At 40.1% G+C, this 18108-nt stretch overlaps 1 protein-coding gene across 2 annotated transcripts in view; it reads left to right on the top strand.

The window, feature by feature from the left end:
* The window catches only part of draxina (dorsal inhibitory axon guidance protein a), a 58554-nt gene that overhangs the window by 14251 nt on the left and 26195 nt on the right, over positions 1–18108 (top strand). For both annotated transcript variants that reach the window (XM_041783391.1, XM_041783390.1), the window contains exon 2: positions 15841–16361. In XM_041783391.1, coding sequence (XP_041639325.1) covers positions 15866–16361 — 496 coding nt within the window. In that variant the 5' untranslated portion in view covers positions 15841–15865. The remainder of the gene's footprint in view (positions 1–15840; positions 16362–18108) is intronic.

Raw genomic sequence — 18108 nt, 5'->3', positions numbered from 1 at the left:
AGCCCATGTGGGCTGGGCATATGATTGTATGTATGACACAATAATAAATTAAAAACTTCAAACTTCAAACTTGTAAATAACTGCCATATATTAAAAGTTCTTAGTGTTGTGGAAAAATTGGCAAAAGCACTTTCTAACATGACATTTTCTGGGCCTTCTATGTTTAAAACAAGAAAAAGAGTCCAGAAACTCAGGTGTTAAAAGGTTTTAAAGCATTTGCACCACAGGAAACACCTAAGCCAATCCTCAAGACCAGAGGTCGGCAACTGGCAGCCCTGGGTCACATGCAGCCTGCAGGTCAATTTTACTTATACAGACTGATTAAAAGGGAGATAAAGATACGTTTCTGACATGGCGACCACCACTTTTGGGCTTCAAAACTCCCTGTAAGAACCAGTGAGTGACATCACTGAGCTCATGTCCGTGTTTTTACAATCTTTAAAGGAACCAGATGGGAAAAGACCCTACTTTTTCTGATTCATATTTCCATGGACATTTTCCAAACACTGTAAAATCTGGGAAATAAGTTGCACATTTTGAAAGTATTCAGACCCTCTCACTGTTTTCATTTTTCCTATGTTACAGCCTGATGCTACAGCTGAAAAAATGTTTATGTTGTCAGAGTTTTAGACATTTTTGTAAATTTATTAAAAATAAAACCTGAAATATCACAGTGACATAAGTATTTAGGCCCTTTATAAAACACAGTCCACCTGTTAGAGCAAAAACCAAGCCATGAAGTCAAAGGAACTGCCTACAGTACTTAGAGACAGGATTATTGACAGGCACAGGCCTGGGAAAGGCTACAGAAAAATTCTGCTGCACTGACTTTAGGAACATAGTGGCCTCCGTAATTCTCAAATGGAAGAAGTTTGGTACAACCAGGACTCTTCCAAGAGCTGGTCACCCTGCCAAACTAAGCACTCAGGAGAGATCAAATTAGAAATCAAATTAGAATACATAGTTGTCACTCCTTCTCTCTAAAAGAAAGAGTTGCAAGACACTAACTGGGGGTTGCACGATGCTGCAATAAAATTCAAAATAATTTAAAGTGGTATATTTACCCATTATTGTTGAAAGTATCCTTAAGACAAGTTCATTGCCAAATAAAACCATAGAGATATGAGCTTCAATAACAGTAATGTGCACAGAAACTCACAAAAATGTAAATTTTCTGCATGATGCTTTGTGTAACATTCTATGCTTTGACTGCCTCCAAGGGCAGTAGGGATCCCTGATCTCTGATGGTGTTAATTTGGGGGTCACAGGCTGGAACGCTAGGGAACCCCTGAGTCTGACTTAGCTTCAGAAATCCTGTGTAGAGATGGGAAAAAGTTCCAGAAGGACAGCCATCACTGCAACCCTCCACTGATCTGATCAGGGTGGCTGGATGAAACTGCTCCTCCGTGCAAAAAGAAGGTTTGCATCTAAGTGTAGATTCGTGAGTATAAAAATGTTATTTTTTTTACTGTAGCATCAGGCTGCAACAGACAAACAACTAAGGGGGATCTGAATACTTTCTGCACTGTAAGCTGTAGTCTGTTTTTGAAATATCACAAAGAGGATAAAGGGTTTAAACCATGCTTCTGCATGATGATTTCCAATTTGTTTGGCAAAGTCCACAGCGTGCAGTTTGGCAATGATGAGAAAAACCTGTGGGTGAATCCTCCCTCCTCCAAGGGTCACCTGTGGTCCTCACTGAGGAGTGTTCTCAGTCCTGTTTTCTTTAAATGCATGGTTATGACACAATGATCGGGTAAAGCAGTTAAAAGAGTGGGCAGAAGCGGTGTCATGCCCCAACAGATTGGTCTTGGCAGAAAAGTCTAAGACTAAAAGTCTAAGTCTCATAATTTTCTGTAAGTTCACGTCAATGTTCTATAAAGTGTCTAACTTTGTCACAGTTTTCTCTGTAAGCCATAGACAAATAAATCAAAGACTATTGGCCTTTACTACTCTGTTATTCTAGCACCTCTAAAACCATTTTGCTATATTTTGCCGTTTTCCTCTCAGCATCAGTGCCTGTTTAAATGTGGCCGTTGAAACGGTGGATTATCTCCTCTGGGAGTGAAGCTCGTCAGTTCCAGTCGGCTTGTTTGGCCTCTCCTCTCCGCGGCAGCAGATGCTCGCCCTGCTGCGCCCTGCCGACAACACACATCCGTGTATAATACAGCCTCTGTGTTGTTCCCGGAGATTGTTTATCACTCACAAGAGACCGCGGTGCTTAAAACCCTGAATGCCACCCAGCGTGCTCCATTATCGTCCCCATCCTGCATCTCCTCAAAGGACCACCTGTTAGCGGCACATGAAAGTGTGAGAGAGGAAAACAGACCTCTGCTGTGCTCACATATTTGTCCTCCTCCTCGGTCTCTGCTGCCGTCTCCCTTCTCTGACGGGTCTATTCAGGAACATCTGATGGGGTTGACTCTGTCTTTCTATGGAGGTGTCACAGCAGACAGGAAATGGGTTTTCTTAGCAGTCAGATCGTGGGTTTTTTTTGGCTTCTATTCAAACACTTTGAGTTTTAATCCTTGAAGTGATAAGCGGGAAAAACACACATGTTTTATCTTCTTTTAATCTCAGACAGCAAAGAGAAATCTCTCATTGAAGAAATCTCCTCCAAACTTCAATCTCAGTATCTGATAACTAAAGGTTTCTTTTAATTTTAGATTTCTGTAAAGCGACGGTAGAAATTTTGGGGAAATATGCAGGAAGCATTCCAAGAATTAGATTAAAAGAAGGACAGCAATTTGATTCCTGCACAGAACTTATAAATCAAAAGTTGATGAGAAAAGATGGGAGAACTGCTGCATTTCTTTACTTTTTGTGTTTTAATTTGAAACAGATGACTTCACATAAACAGACCCCTACTTTCTGTTTAAACCTGTAAAAAATAATGAAAATAGAGGATCGTGTAATCTGGTAACTGGACGGAGCAGTAGATATTAGTTTAGTTTTCATGAAACAGAGAGGCTCTCATCGGGACTCTTCCTGTTTTCATCAGCTGCTGTAACGACCAAATCTACATCTACGTCTCAGCTAAAAGTCACCAGTAGACACGGTCGCCAGTTAAACCAATACATGTGGGACATTCTGTCCGTATGTGGAGGAAAATGTTGAATAAACAAAGTGAAAGTGGTATATTCTGACCACCGGTCATCAGTCTGAGCTGATCTAGTGTTGCTGTGTTGATATTATATTAGTTCTAAATTCAGAATTCACATTAAAGCAAAAAAGGTTCCATGTTTGTAGTTTACATCTCACACAGCTGGAAGTTTAATGCAGCCTGACCTCTCTCATGTGCTCTCTAAAGACGTCCTCCTGTTACATGCATTATATAAAGGCAAGTATATTTACCTGAATGCTTATGATGCAGCTGCATGAACACAAGGTGAAACAGCTTGTCTGAACCTGCTTACTATGCACTGTTATCACTACCACTGCATACGCAGACATACACGATATGGACAAAAGTATTTGGCTAAACCTGTTAATTACTGAATTGAGGTGTTTCAATCAGACCTGATGCCACAGATGTGTAACATCAATCACCTAGCCGTGCAGACTCCCTTAGCAAACATTTGTGTGTCGTTCTGAAGAGCTCAATGGCTTCTAATGTGGAACTGTAAATGGATGCCACCTTTGCAATAAGACAGTTTGTGAAATCTCATCTCTGCTGGATATACCACAGTCCACTGTAAGGGATATTTTTAAAAAGTGGAAGAGTTTAGGAACAACAGCAGAAGCAGAAAGCCAGGGAGCTTTGTAGAATGGGTTTCCATAGCCGAGCAGCTACATGCAAGCCTCACATCACCAAGTCCAGTGCCAAGCGTTGGATGGAGTGGAAGTAAAGCATACCAACACTGAACTGTGGAACCGTGGCGTGATGATTCACGCATCTTTGTTTGGCAGTCAGGTGGACAAGTCTGGGTTTGGTGGATGTTGGGAGAATGTCACCTGCCTGACTGCATTGTGCCAATTGTGAAGTTTGGTGGAGGAGGGGTAATGGCATGGGGCTGTTTTTAAGGGTCTGGGCTAGGCCCCTTATCTCCAGTGAAGGCCAGTCTTAATGCCTCAGCATACCAAGACATTGTGAGCAATGATATGCTTCCAACTTTGTGGTGACGGTTTGGGGAAGGCCTTTTTCTATTCCAACATGATTGTGCCCAAGCAAGGACTACAAAGACATGGTTTGATGAGGTCAGTATGGAAGAACTTGACTGTCCCTTACAGAGCCCTAACCTCAACCCCATCGATGAAGGCCAGTCTGGATGAAATGGACGATGCCTTCTCATCCAGCATCAGCGCCTGACCTCATAAATGCTCTACAGAATGGATGGGCACTAATTCCTACAGAAACATTCCAAAATCTTGCAAGCAGTGTTATAGCTACAGAAGAGGGCCAACTCCATATTAGAGTATGCATTTGAATACAACATCATTACAGTCTCTGCTGGTGTAATGTGTACTGTAATGTGGAGCATACTCTGTCCCTCTTGTAAACTGACAGGTTGTTCTTTGATTGTCGACGTAATTTAGTGACGTCATCATGTAGGATAAGGTCATTTTGATACAGGGTGAGATTGATTTTCTGCCCTCTAGAGGTGTTGTAGGCCATCTGATTGAAACACCGGTACTGTCAGGTACCCATTTGGCAACCTTGGGGGCATGTTTCTATTGACTTCTGTTGATTTTATATTCATTTGTATGATTCAGAATTAATCATTTCATATGTAACCTGTTTAAAGTAGCTTAGGTCTGAGTAACAGAGTCATGTTTGTTTATGTGTGTTTTTGTTCATAAAATGCAAGAAACTCCTCATGACATAGTTGATGCAATAATGCAACAAGATCCCTTTTTACAGATGTGCATTTCAGGATTACCTGCTCAGAAAATTTCCTGACATGCTTGTTCACCCTTGGCCCTCACAGCAGAAAGGTTTTTTTTTTTTTTTCCTGCAGGGAAATTGTAGGGTTAAATCAGGGTGGAAAACTATGCTGTATGCATTCAAACGTACAGATCACCCAGGCAAATTCAGGAAATTTGCAGGAGTTTTGTGCAAGTGTGGATAGGACTAATGAAACAAATTGGTCCATAAATCAGACCAGAGATAATGAACTACAGCTGTGGAAGTCTTGAATGCAAACACTGAGAACTAGAGTGAGATCTAGCTTTTGAAATGCTTCCTTCAGAGTGCAGATATTTGACGTTTGTCACATAGCTACTCTGGCTTTTGCGTAAATGACAGCCCTGCTTCCCAGTGATGGCATAATGACAGAGTATATTGGTTTCAGTTTTTTGTTATTGTAGAACTAATGCAAAAACATTCAATATGGCAGATGTGTCCTCATTTTGAAGTTAAGAAAACAACCATTATACAGGCGAGTGAAATTAATTAAGATGGTAGCACCAAAATAGTTCACAAATACTCTCTAATCCCTCCTCCCTTCTTTCATTTTTCTCCAAATTGAGGTTATAAATGTTGTTATCAGTTATGCAGTTTGTTTCTGCAGTATTTTGAAGAAAAGAAAGCCAAATCTTTTTGAAGTGCCCCAATTTATTTGACTGCGACAGCCAAATTCTCTCCAAACTGGAGAGTTTGACTTTTTCCTCCAGTCACAAACACAGCTGGAGCTTCTGCTTTCTCCCAAAACATAATCATGAGGTTTTTTTCATGCTATGCAAACTACAAATTTGTTAATCTGAGATAGCTGATTTAAGACCCCATAAAATGACATGACAGTGTTCAGAATGGAGATCATAGGAGTAGACTGACGTGTCTGCAGGATGGCGTTCATTCCATTTGAAAATTCACAACAAAAATGATTTAAAGTGTGAACAACAACAACAGATAGAGCAGTTCCACCTTCTCTCTTCAGCCCGTCTAAGTTTTATTTACAATATCAGGATGTCACAGACTTGGTCCAGCTCCTTCCTTCCCAATTCTCTCACCTTCTAAAAAGCACTTTAACCATTTGAGAATTTGTCCTGATGTGCTTTTATGGAGGTCGAATCGTGTTTCAAGGCTCAAGGTTTTTTATCGTAACTAAAATGTTCAGTTTGTTCGTCATTCCAAGGATAAAGATAAGGCATCCTAGCAAATCCAATTCACAGTTAAAGGAACATTTGGACCAAATGCATTTAAACAGACATCACTGATCAAATAAAATCATGATAGAATGCTTTCAAAGACACCTGTAAGTCTTGTATAGCTTTTTTACAGAGTGCTGTGGCTGCAGGTACAACAGTGGTGTGGTTCTTATTGGCAATGTCACATGCAGCCAGTTTGTTTGACTTCTGTTTGCATGCACAGGCTCCATTTGGTTTATTTAACCTCCTTTCATAGTACAAAGTAGAGGTTACATTCACTGCCCATGCAAGCCGAAGACTGGCCCAATGTGGCCCACAGACCAGAGCCAGATTGGGCCAGGATGGCTGACCCTCCCCTTGGGTCCTGGCCAGGATGGGCTTGAGAGGAATCAGGCATCCTGTGTAACGACTAGGGCTGAACGATTAGAGAAAAAAATCAAATTGCGATTTTTTTTCCCACAATATTGTGATTTATTATGTGATTATTTTTAGGTTCCTCATCATATGCATTTTTCAAGAAACATAAGCAGTAAATCATTCTATGTTATGAACAACACAATCTAAGATAAATTAAACTAGGGATGGAAGATTTAAAGAAAATATCTAAATGTGATTTTGGCTCATATAACAAATGTAATATCCATTTCTATCCTGAAAGGATGAGAATTTTTTTTAGGTTATTCTCATTTTGATTAAAAAAATCATATACACAAACAGGAATAGTCAGACTTTACTCAACTATTCTAAAAAAAACTCACTTGTATATATGCATAAAGCGCAGAGCATGAACATTCTGCTGCAAAAAAATTGTACCAAATCTGTGTTTTGACACATTACAAATAAAAAAAAATACTGCACTGTCTGCGATTTGAAAATTGCAACAGGCCATACTGCAATTTAATCTATTTTGCGATTAATTTCCCAACCCTATCAACAACTTGATGATATCTACCCTAGATTTCTATCTACTTCTCTTGCAGTAACTATGGAAAAGCTTGCTTCAGTGCAGACCTGTTGTTCAAATTATGAGATATGTTGTCCAGTAGGGTAGTCCAGAGTTGTATCGATCTGGCCAATTATTGATTTAGATATATGGCGTTCAGACATTTCTCGATATCGGCATTTTATTTCACTGATAATTGATAAAAGCAATACATTTCAAAGGTGTGCTACTTTTGCTCCACTGCAAGGCGTGTTTCCCCTCTGGCTTTGTTTTCACTTTTCCACACTCTCACCTAACTTCCTTCCCACTTTCTGACTGGCTTAATGTCAAATAACTACCAGCCAATCGGCACTGAGGCGTGGGTGGCGCTGACACAGCAAGTGTGTTGAACCACTTCCTGCTTTTCTGCTGCTACTGTGTTGCTCTGTAACGTTTCTCACACTGATAGAGGTAGAACTAAATTGTTGATTTTCTTAATTTTGGGATCACGCTATTTTACTTTTGCAATATTAAGTACATTTTGTAAGTCATCAGTTCCAATTATGGGTGATTGGTCTCATGAATTACAAATAATCAGTACTGCTATCGGCCCTGAAGAGCCAATATTGGTCGCCCAATAGTCTTGTCCTTAATACCTGGTCCCATATGGCACTCATTACCGTCCCATCTCATCTTAACATCTTAATATTTCTGCTTAGGCCTGTAGTTAAACAGATCAGGCTTGGAGAGAACTCACACTGGCTTGGGCAGAGCCAGGCTGGGCCCAATCTGAGCCCTAATCCGCCCCATGGATCAGCTTATTGTCATGTTTGTCTATTCCAGATATTTAGATATGACTGAACCAATATCCAGTCCTTGGATCCATAGTTTGATGGCCTCTAGATTTAAAAGAGGTGTACATCTTCTCATCCAGCATGCTCTGATCAAACCTCGGGCCTGTAGTATTTCCCATATATGTCAGTGCTCTTTTGAAAATCTATATAAAAGAGGTGTATGATTTGCTCCTGTGGTTTGTCCTCCGTCTCCGCTGTCCATCCTCTCAGCTCAGTCTGGATGTTATGTTTGTTTTCTTTCTAAATGACCCTTTTGGTCGTCCACGGTCCAGACCTCTCTGCTTTAGCAGCACCTCATGTGTCAAACAGACAGAGCGTAATCCTGGCTAAGCAGTTTGTGCACGACACGGCCGATTGCACCCCCCAGGACACTCTCACATACACAGACTGAGGACCAATAAAGACATAAAGGTCTCACCTCAGCAGCAGCCTCCTCACACTCTTGTTTGCAAACTGCACAGCTGGTCCAACTCCCAGAGGCGGGCCAACACAGCCTGCCTTTAAATCCCCGGAGACACCGCCTGCTCTCGCACCGCAAATTTCCCCTGACATCACCAGCTTCCTCTTCATGCTGACACAACCTGCGGCCCCGCAGTGATTTAAGAAGCAGCTAAATAACCCCACTGTAAACCCGCGGGTGTTTTAAACTTGATGTGTGTGTTGGCGTGATGACAGAGCAGAGACCTTATCAACCCCCCACACTTCTTACCGAGGCAGCAGCAGCTCAATAGCCAGGCTCATTGATTTTCTGGAGGCCCAGCTCTGCCGTTTGTCTTTTAACACAAAGGAGCCGCCTGCTACAGCGACATAATGCCGTTGTTTGTGTTGTTGTGTGGGTAACGATGGATTGTCTCAGTGTTTTAGCGTAAAGGACAAACAGCTTATCATATTAGAAACAACAGCATGAACTAATATGAGAAATGACTGGACCGTATCTAAAGTAAGAGGACTTACTGCTCCCTTGTCTGGTAGATGTTGAGTAAGAATGAGCTGCACATTATTTTTTTATTTATAACTTTGTGATTCTGTGTGCATCATATTTTTAGAGAGCTAAAGTGAAGCTAAATAAAAGCACTTCTATCAGAAGCATAATTTTGCTTGTGCATGTTAATGCTTTTGACTGCAGGAGCTGCAGCTACAGGGTCTTTCTGTGTTTGCATGCTCTCCCTGTGCATGCATGGGTTCTCTCCAGGTTCTCCTGTTTCTTGCCACAGACCAAAAACCTACTAGTTAGGGTTACTGGTGACTCTAAATTGCTTGTAAGTGTGACTGTGAGTGTGACAGCTTGCTTGTCTCTACATATCAATAGAATAATTAACATCAGACCAGTCCAGGGGGTACCCTGCTTTCCATTCAGTGACATCTGGATTGGCTCCAGCCCTTTGTGACCCTGACAGGGATGAGCATTTTAGATAATGGATGGATTAATGGCTGTGTTGATGGTACAGTGATATGAAACTAAAGGTGGAACTTCAACTTAGAATGATATGATTTGTACCCTCACTGCTATATTTATTGATAATAGTTCTCTCAGTTTCTATACCAATCATAGCTGCTAATGCTCATACTCATTATCCCAGTATCCTACAAAATGTGAGATAAGTTTATGATCAACACTGCCATGAATTTGTCTTTTACTTGTTGTTTTGTTGTTTCTCTTGTCCCTCTCCTCTTCCTGCTTTTCTCCACCCCTACCCCTGCTTCTAGTCCTTTCCAACCCCAGTGTGGCTTCAGCAGAGAGCTGCCAACATGAATCTAGTCTGCTTGACAGTCCTGAGTAGGGCTAGGCAATTAATTGCAAATTAGATAAAATCTCAATACAGCCTGCTGGAATTTAAAAATCACAAAAGGTGCTATTTCTAAAACTCGAAATGTGTCAAAATATTTGTTTGATACTTTGTGCAGCAGAAATTTTATGCACATTATGCAAACATTCAAGTATTTTTTAAAATAAAATTCCTGCTTTACTCTTGTATGTTTGTCTGATTTAAAATCAGATGAAATAAAATTATCATCCCTTCAATATAGTAATTGATATAACATTTGCAAAAATGAGCCAAAAAATGCAATTTGTTTTAAATTGTTTTTCCCTAATATATTCTAATATTGCGTAGATTATAATTTAGAATGATTTATTGCTAGTGTTCACTGAAAAATATAAAAATGAGGAACCTAAAAATAACCGCATATTAAATCGCAATTGCAATATTGAGGGAAAAAAAATCGCAAGTAGATTATTTTCACAAATTGTTCAGCCCTAGTCCTGAGCCACAGAGTTCTTCTAAATGCTCCTTTATTATTCCAGAATTTTAAAACAGTGTACATTTGCTTTGAAATGAATTGCCTGTGGCTGGCACCAGTTTAATATATGCCTTTCATCCTGGGTGCTCCAATCAGAAGCAATAAAACATGGACACCTTGTATCCTGATTTACTTTGTTGATTTTTATAGAAGTTTGTAGGTAGGTATGGTTTCTGCAATACAAAATCAACAACAGAAATATGATCAACACAGAGCAAATGATATGCTAAAACAGTATAGCTTAGCTTTAAAGTAGTATACATGAAAATAAGGCAGCAAATATCTATATGCTAACATGAGAAATACAACTTAAGGAGCACAGGGCTAAGCTAAGCCTGTCCACTGGCATGCAAATTAGCATAATTAGTACAAATGTAAATGTACAAAGTCATAAACATCAAACATAAATAAGGCATGATAATATATACCGTATTGGATAAACAAAATGCTGATGATAATATCTTAAACAGCCAATATGAACAAAGAGGAAAACTTGCGTCTTTCATGCACGCATACCATGACTCAACTGCTAATGGAGCTGATACAGTGTGCCGTGTGCTCAGCTAAGGACCACTCAAGGACACAGGTGCACTGTGGGCACTGTGGCTGACTAGAGAATTTATGCTTGCATGCTTGTTGTCCTTAAAAAAATGTTTGAAGCATAACATGCAGAACAACAGTGTTTAATTGTGTTGCTACTACTATTTTTCAATGTCAGGGCTTGTTTTCACCCAAATGGAGGCACAGCGTGGTCACTCTAGAGAGTGGGAGGTAATTTTGCATGGCTCTAATCATTAACAAAATGACTGTGAACCTCTGACCTTTACATTGACTCCTCATTTGAGCAGTTTGACCCTCCTTACTCTGTCTAGATACGACAGCCAATGAGGGCCTGGGTTGAAGGGAAGTGCCCAGCTCTCTTGTGATGTCACCAACCCCAGCCATAGAAGGACTGGCATGTTTCCAATAACAAGATAATAATTAAATCAGCAAATAATGTCTGTAATTATATAAATATAAGTGCACGATGATAGGCAAAAGAAAATTCATACATGTATTTATCCACCATAACTTTATCATGATCAATAACTCTGTAAAAAAACTGGAAAAATGCACAGTGTTTTTTAAAATTCCTTTATTCTGGTGATTCAACAGGATTTCTCTGTCACCTTTCCACACAGCCCAAGATGACTCCCTAGCACGGGCTTTTTTTGGAGTCTCCAGCCTGAAAATATCTGGACTTTTTCCTCATAAAAACAGGTGTAAAATATACATGTTCTGCTCTATTGTTATCAACTTTGAACCTGAATTAGGCAGGGCTTCATGCTTCAGTCCAGGTGAGTTTTGAGCTAATACCTGCTGGCTGCAGTCATCTACAGGCCTCTGTTTCAGATGGGAAAATATATTTTGCTTGTTGATATATTACTCAGCAACTTCAGAGTGTTACCTTTCTAAAGCCACCTTGTATGCACTTGTACTCAAAATAATTCAAACACAGCATTCAATTTATTTTGGATATGCCTGGAGAGACATTTGGACTCATTTCAAAAGGATTTCTAAACACAGGAAGGATTTTAATTCAAAGTTAGCTACAAAGTTAGCATAAAGTGATTTCACTTTATGCGTTTGAACTAAACCTCCAAATCAATCCTGACTGACTGATGTAACATGAAACCTTGAAATGGAATAAAAAAATAAAAAATATTCCACTTCATTTCTTTGAACTTTAGACTCTCCACCCCTATTTTATTTACATTTAAAGAGAGTGCTGGCTCCATAATGCAAAGACACATAGAGCCTCATACTGCAGTCCGGTCACACTCTCAGATATGTTGACTTTTGTAATGAAAGGTACGGGTGGAGAGCTCTTGGGAGTGTTGAACAGGCTGATGAAGGATGTGTGCATGTACAGAAGAGGGTCATTTTAGAAAACGAAGCACAAGTGTTGCTCCTCCAACTCACAGAGTACAGAAAAACGAGCTCGCTGAAGAGGCTGAGAGTGATGTCTGAATTTGATGGCTAGTGGGTGAATGAATTGCGAAGGGTAATGGACGAATGTAGTATGCAGTGGTAAACTTGGTGCATTAAGGCTGCTGTTCATGCAAAGTTCCACTTATTTATCAGATTTTTCCTCAGAAGAAAATCTCCTGCATGCTTTTGATTAAATGCTTTTCTTTTCAGAGTTTTAAACATTCTACTTGTGTGCTTTTAGTTTTGACAGTTTGGAGGGAAAATGCCTGAAGCTGCAGTTCAAAAAGATGCTGATCTTCTATAGCTAAAAAAAAAACCATACATGCTATTTTGAAAGGCCAAGGCAATGTTTGCAGCTCTGTATGCTGGAGCTACTGCTTTGCTTCCCATCAGGCTAGAGATACAATTGTTAACCACACAAATGAACCAGCTGCTAAGCATTCCTGCATGTGCCAACCATGCACATACTCAAAAATTGTAATTATATGGATGTGAGCTGCAGTGTGCTATGGCGGATGTTAGAGTAAATACAGCAGCAGGAACAACAATGAGAGACATTTTTGAAGACAAACTATTAAATTGAGTTCACAACTTTCCACATCTTTATAAACTGTCATTGTCTCTGCACAGATGGCCACATTAGGCCCACCACATTCTCATCTGATCCCTATAAAATGACCAAATTCAGAAAACTTGAGGAGGGAAAAATAAATGTGATATAGGTCTATTTGGATTGAAATTGCAGTGTAATGTTTTGAGACATATTTTTAGTCTGAAAATGTTTTTTATTTACAATGAAAACGATTCAAAGATTGAAGAGGAGCCAGGCTACCTGACTACACAGGTGTCTGAAAGTTCATCACCAGGTCAGGGGAGTTTGATCAATAAGGATTATCTGCAGCTGGGACTCCTAACGAGCTGCAGCCATGACGATCCATTAATGATGGCAGCTGAATTAAAACTTGAGTGGTTGAGGTTAAAGTTCTACTCAAGCAGAATTTCAACAGTTTTTACTCCAATTCTGGCACTGGCTGGTAATGAATACACTAAAAAAGAGTACATTTTTACTATTTTCAGTAAAATATTTGTAACTGTAAAATGACTCCCCAGATTTTCCTATGTAGTAGCCGATTATTTGTGGAGGTAGAACAAACCCCTCCCTTTTTTATGACTAAAATTTGTGTGCCTTAGCCTCTCTACATCAAACGTAACGACAAAGAAACTGCACTTTTCTACGTCAACTTCTGCATGTGCTTCTTTACTTATGCTGCGTTCGATTGTACTCGGAACTCGGATAAATCCGACCTCTGAATCGGAAAAGTGCAGTAGAATGGCCTTTGAGCTCAGGACTCCGACTCGGGATTTCGGGTAGGATCCAAGCAGCCCGAGTCGGTCGGAATGACGTAGCAAAATGGCGTCGCACACCGTGAGAGGTAAACGGAGTCACTTTCTCCTCAACTTTTACCTTTGTGTGTCATTTAATTTAGCATTTGTGTTACTACAGTACAGGCCTCTGCACAGCTTGCTTTGATGACCGTATAAGTTTAATGATGCATGCAGGATTCCCCTCGCTGGTGCGTTCAAGTTATACTTACAGCATATGACGTTTCTCTTTCTCTCTCTCCCTCAAGTAGCTAATATATTTCCCCCCCAGGAATTTTTGATCCTCGAGAAACATCCAAACAAACATCATATTACTGCGGCGGGCCATGTTTTCCGAGCTTACGCAATTTTCAAAAACGACAAAAGTCAAGTACTTACATGTCTATAGTCACCATGTTTTGCATTATTCCTCAGTAGTTGCGCATGCGCAGCTTGCTAGCGGCTATGTGCTTTGTTGCTCTGATTGGCCCGTAGAGATGTGACAGACAGAACATTCACCCAATCATACTCTGAGGATTTTTCTCAAACTTTTCCTGTTGAAACAAATCCATCTGGCGTGTCAGGTTACATCTCATGTATTTTCCAAAAAAAAAACAAAAAAACAAGTAATAATTCATTCTGTACTATAGCCAACACAATATTAGATTAAACTAGGACTGAACAATTTCTTAAAAATATCTAATTGTGATGATTTTGACTCATTTTGCAAATTGGATGTGAACTGTTGTATTAAAGGGAATGATAATTTTCATATAATTTAATATTTAACGAGAAAAACATACAAAAATAAAGAAGATATATTTCTAATAAGAATTTTTTGTTTGCTATTCTCAAAATATGCCACTAGAATGGTTGCATGATATGTAATGCATAACGTCTCTGCATCAAAAAAGTTTTAAACTGGTGTTTTCACACAAATTTCAAGTAAAAGAAATATTGCAGCTTCTGCGATTTGAAAATTACAGCAGGCCATATTGGATCAAATTTAATTTGCGATTAATTTTATCCACTGGCTATTTTTTCCATTTTGTAAATACTATTCATTTGACAATTCAAACCACTCTGAAAATGTATTTCTTGCTCATATTTGGTATCAGTTTTTTTTCTGCACTACCTCAACTTTATATAATGAAACCTATTTTTAGGTTTTACTTACTGTATTAGATATAGGACCTCCAAAAATCACAAGCGCCTCTCCCAAAAATATTTTTTTAAAAATTGTTTTTTTAAACAATGATTTTTTTCATTTTTTTAAAATAAATTACAAAATGCTGAAATTCTGCAAAAGAAATACAAGTGCTAGTCCTGTACAGCATGGACCCTTGTGCCCTAAATCTAAATTTGAATTTTTATATAAAATTGAAATGATCATATTTCCTGTATTACTCGGCCTATTGACATCAAACAAAAATGAAGCTTTAAAATCACCCTCTCCACACTGAGTGGATTGCAATGGAAAATGTGTTTGTTTTCAGGCAGTCAGGTGCTGTTAAGTCTGTGCACACTGCTCATAAACAGCCTGAGCTTTACTGTTGTCATTTATGATTATTGATGTCTATTATACTGTTTTTAAGCTCATTATTATTCTATTCATTGTTGCCGTGTGTTTAGTTTACATTCCACACATCAGGCAGTTGTGTACAGCCTGGGCTCACTGGTGTGCCCTCTAGTGGTGTCCTGCAGTAACAACTGCCACAAAAGGCAAGTTTATTTATGAGAAAGTTTGTGATGCATCTGGACAAATATGCAAGCGCAATGTGAAACAGCAAGTATATCTCTTGCTCAAGTCCTGGTGTCAGTGTACAAAATTGATAGATATGCAGATGACATGCTGGTGTTCACCAAAGGTGAACTGCTTGCCATGTTTACCATCTTGGTCGGCATGCTCACATTTACTAAGAAATTCATAACACAGAGTAGATCAATCAAAGCTTTACATTAAAGAACTGTTTGGCAGATTTTTACAGCTTCTGCTAAGGATGACATGGTAGCTCATCTTCAGATGATCATGTCCTGTACATGTTTAAAAGATTGTCAGTTATCCTTTAATTGTCATTCGTATCACTCACTACTGCATATGTAGCTCAAAGAACCTTCAGTCTACTTGCTGCTCATCTTACACTGACTCTGTGGCAGCTGTAACTGGCATTAACATTAACTTGATGGAGATAATCTGTATTCTTGATGAGTGTCTTGTCTGCATTTGCAGCTCATGTAGGGGCATGAGTATGATTTCCTTCCATCTTATTATTAGCTAAAAACTCCCAACTGGAGTCTGAAGCAGAGTGCTAGCATTACTAAGATGTGTTCTTTGTCTTCCAGCAGGTGGCGCTGTGCTTTCCAGACGATGGCTCTCTCCTGGAGTCTCCTCCTGGCGTTCCTCTCGGCCTCCCTGGTCATCTCACACAGCTCTGAACCCGGACCTCCTCACAGTAAGAGGAGAGCAGCTCAGACCTCAGCAGGAGGCGGCAACACCCTTCAGCACCCACTGCACCCTCTGCAGGGACACCGCTACAGCAGGGACCGCGGAGGGCATGGGGGTCAGGGAGCCCGAGCCACTAAAGGAGGAGCTGGGCTGCTCTCTCATAGACCCCCTCATCCTCTGGCCAGGCCGGAGGATGACGGGATGGGTCTGGAGAGTCTGAGCCCAGTGAGGCTGGAGATGGGCCCGAGCAGGGACAGAGACAGAGTTCGGATGAGTCTGAAGAGTCAGACACAGACTCGGGAAAATGACCTGCTGGGCACACGTAAAGGAAGAGGAAATGGACATGGGAATGGACACGGACACCACTATGAACACAGGAGACAAGGCAGCCGGCGTGAGAAGGGACGGCATGGAAAAGGTGAGTCTGAAAGACTGATTGAACATAGGTCCTTTTGTTGAAAATGATCAACAACTGCTTAACTTTAAATGGTTTGGTTTGCAAAGGAAACTGACCTATAGGCCTTTGTGATATTTAAAATCAGACACGTGTTTTGATAATCCAGACATGCTTTAACAAATATATAAATTCCCACCAATGACAGTAGAATCAGGTCTGGACATTTCCTGTTGTTGTCTTTTTACACAAGTAGATGGTGATGGGCCAGGAGTTTTATTTCAGCAAGTTTGTACCTGGATAGAGAATGCAGATGGCAGAGAACTTGTTCAATGTTAATGACTGTTTTATCTGATACACACACAAAAAAGGTTTCCAGAAAAGACACAAATCCCCATGCATGCTGCATATTCCTCATACAGCTACCTTCTCTGTTGCTTTTACAGAAAGCATTGTGCATTATGTTTGAACCAGACTGTTAACACTGAAGGTTTTCACCTAAGCCAGACATTTTAAGCCGACTCTATAACAGTTGTGGTGTTATGTCTCCAGGACCAATGCTCACTATTTATGTGGTTGGTCTGATGGTTGGCCAGAACCTGAGTGCTTTAACTGTACAAATGAAGTCAGGAAGGACTTCTGAAGGCTGCCAATAGAGTCTCCTTTGAAAGTCCCAGAGAGGGAGGCTGAAATCAGCTTTAGTGCCAGTTTGCATGGCTCAAACAGTCCCAACCAGTGACAACGCTCCCTCCATTTCTCTCTCACACAAACACACACACACATTGCCAACAAGCACAACTAGCTGCTAAGTAATAACAAAAATTCCCCCAGACAGTGATAGGAATTCCAGCTCTTTTGGGGATCTGAGAGCTGATTCTTTCAGCTGACAACAAGCTCTTCATCTGACTTCTCTAAAATGAGCCAAATTTACCAGGGTAACTGTGGGGACCGGGACCTATACCTGTGTTCTTCCCTGTGTGATGGGCACACCTAAGGAAAACACAAGTTAAAAATGGTGCAACTTACCAGGGAGCGGACACCCCGGAAGTGCCTCAAGCATCTGTCTCCTTGGCCAGCCCTTGGCATTTCATGCAAGGAAAGTCCTCATAATTCTCTTGGCCTTCTCCGTCCATAATCCAGATTACACAGGAACCCCCAAGATTGAGTAAAATTTTACTCTGAAAAATATAACATTTGGTCCCAGTCTATTTGGAGTAAAATTCACACTGCTTGCAGAGTGATGTTTTCAGAGTTGTTTTTATTCTAAAAAGTGCTTTTATTTAATTCTAAATGATGATTATGTACTCCATAATGAACAAAATAAAAACGACTCTACAGCAACTGTACTCACTACAGAGTAATTCCGACCATAGTTATCATTATAGAGCTGTTTTTTCTCAATACAGTGTTGTATTTAGTCCTTTCAGAACTGTTCTCATTCCTTATAGAAATGTTTCTACTCATTACAATTTCTACCCCATAAAGAACTGGGTAATGGTTATGTAGAGCTGTGTCTTACTCTAAATAGACTGATCTTCCTCTTTAAATAACGGCTTGTCTCAGCACCAAGCAGCAACCTCTGGTTCCTGAAAAATAAAGCCAACGTGGATGTACAAAAAATTGCAATACGGTGAGTGTCCACCTGAGGCTGGCTGCAGGAACACCAGAACACACTCATGTTAAAAAGTGGTTTTTTTTACACTAGAAATAAACTGGTTTACAGCCTGGTTAAAAAAAAAACCCAAATGTGTCTCATTAGCTAATGTCTTCA

Source organism: Cheilinus undulatus, linkage group 3 (genome assembly GCF_018320785.1).
Source record: "Cheilinus undulatus linkage group 3, ASM1832078v1, whole genome shotgun sequence".
Taxonomy (NCBI): Eukaryota; Metazoa; Chordata; class Actinopteri; order Labriformes; family Labridae; genus Cheilinus; species Cheilinus undulatus.
Note: the sequence above shows the minus strand (reverse complement) of the source record. Positions and strands in the feature narration are given on the sequence as shown.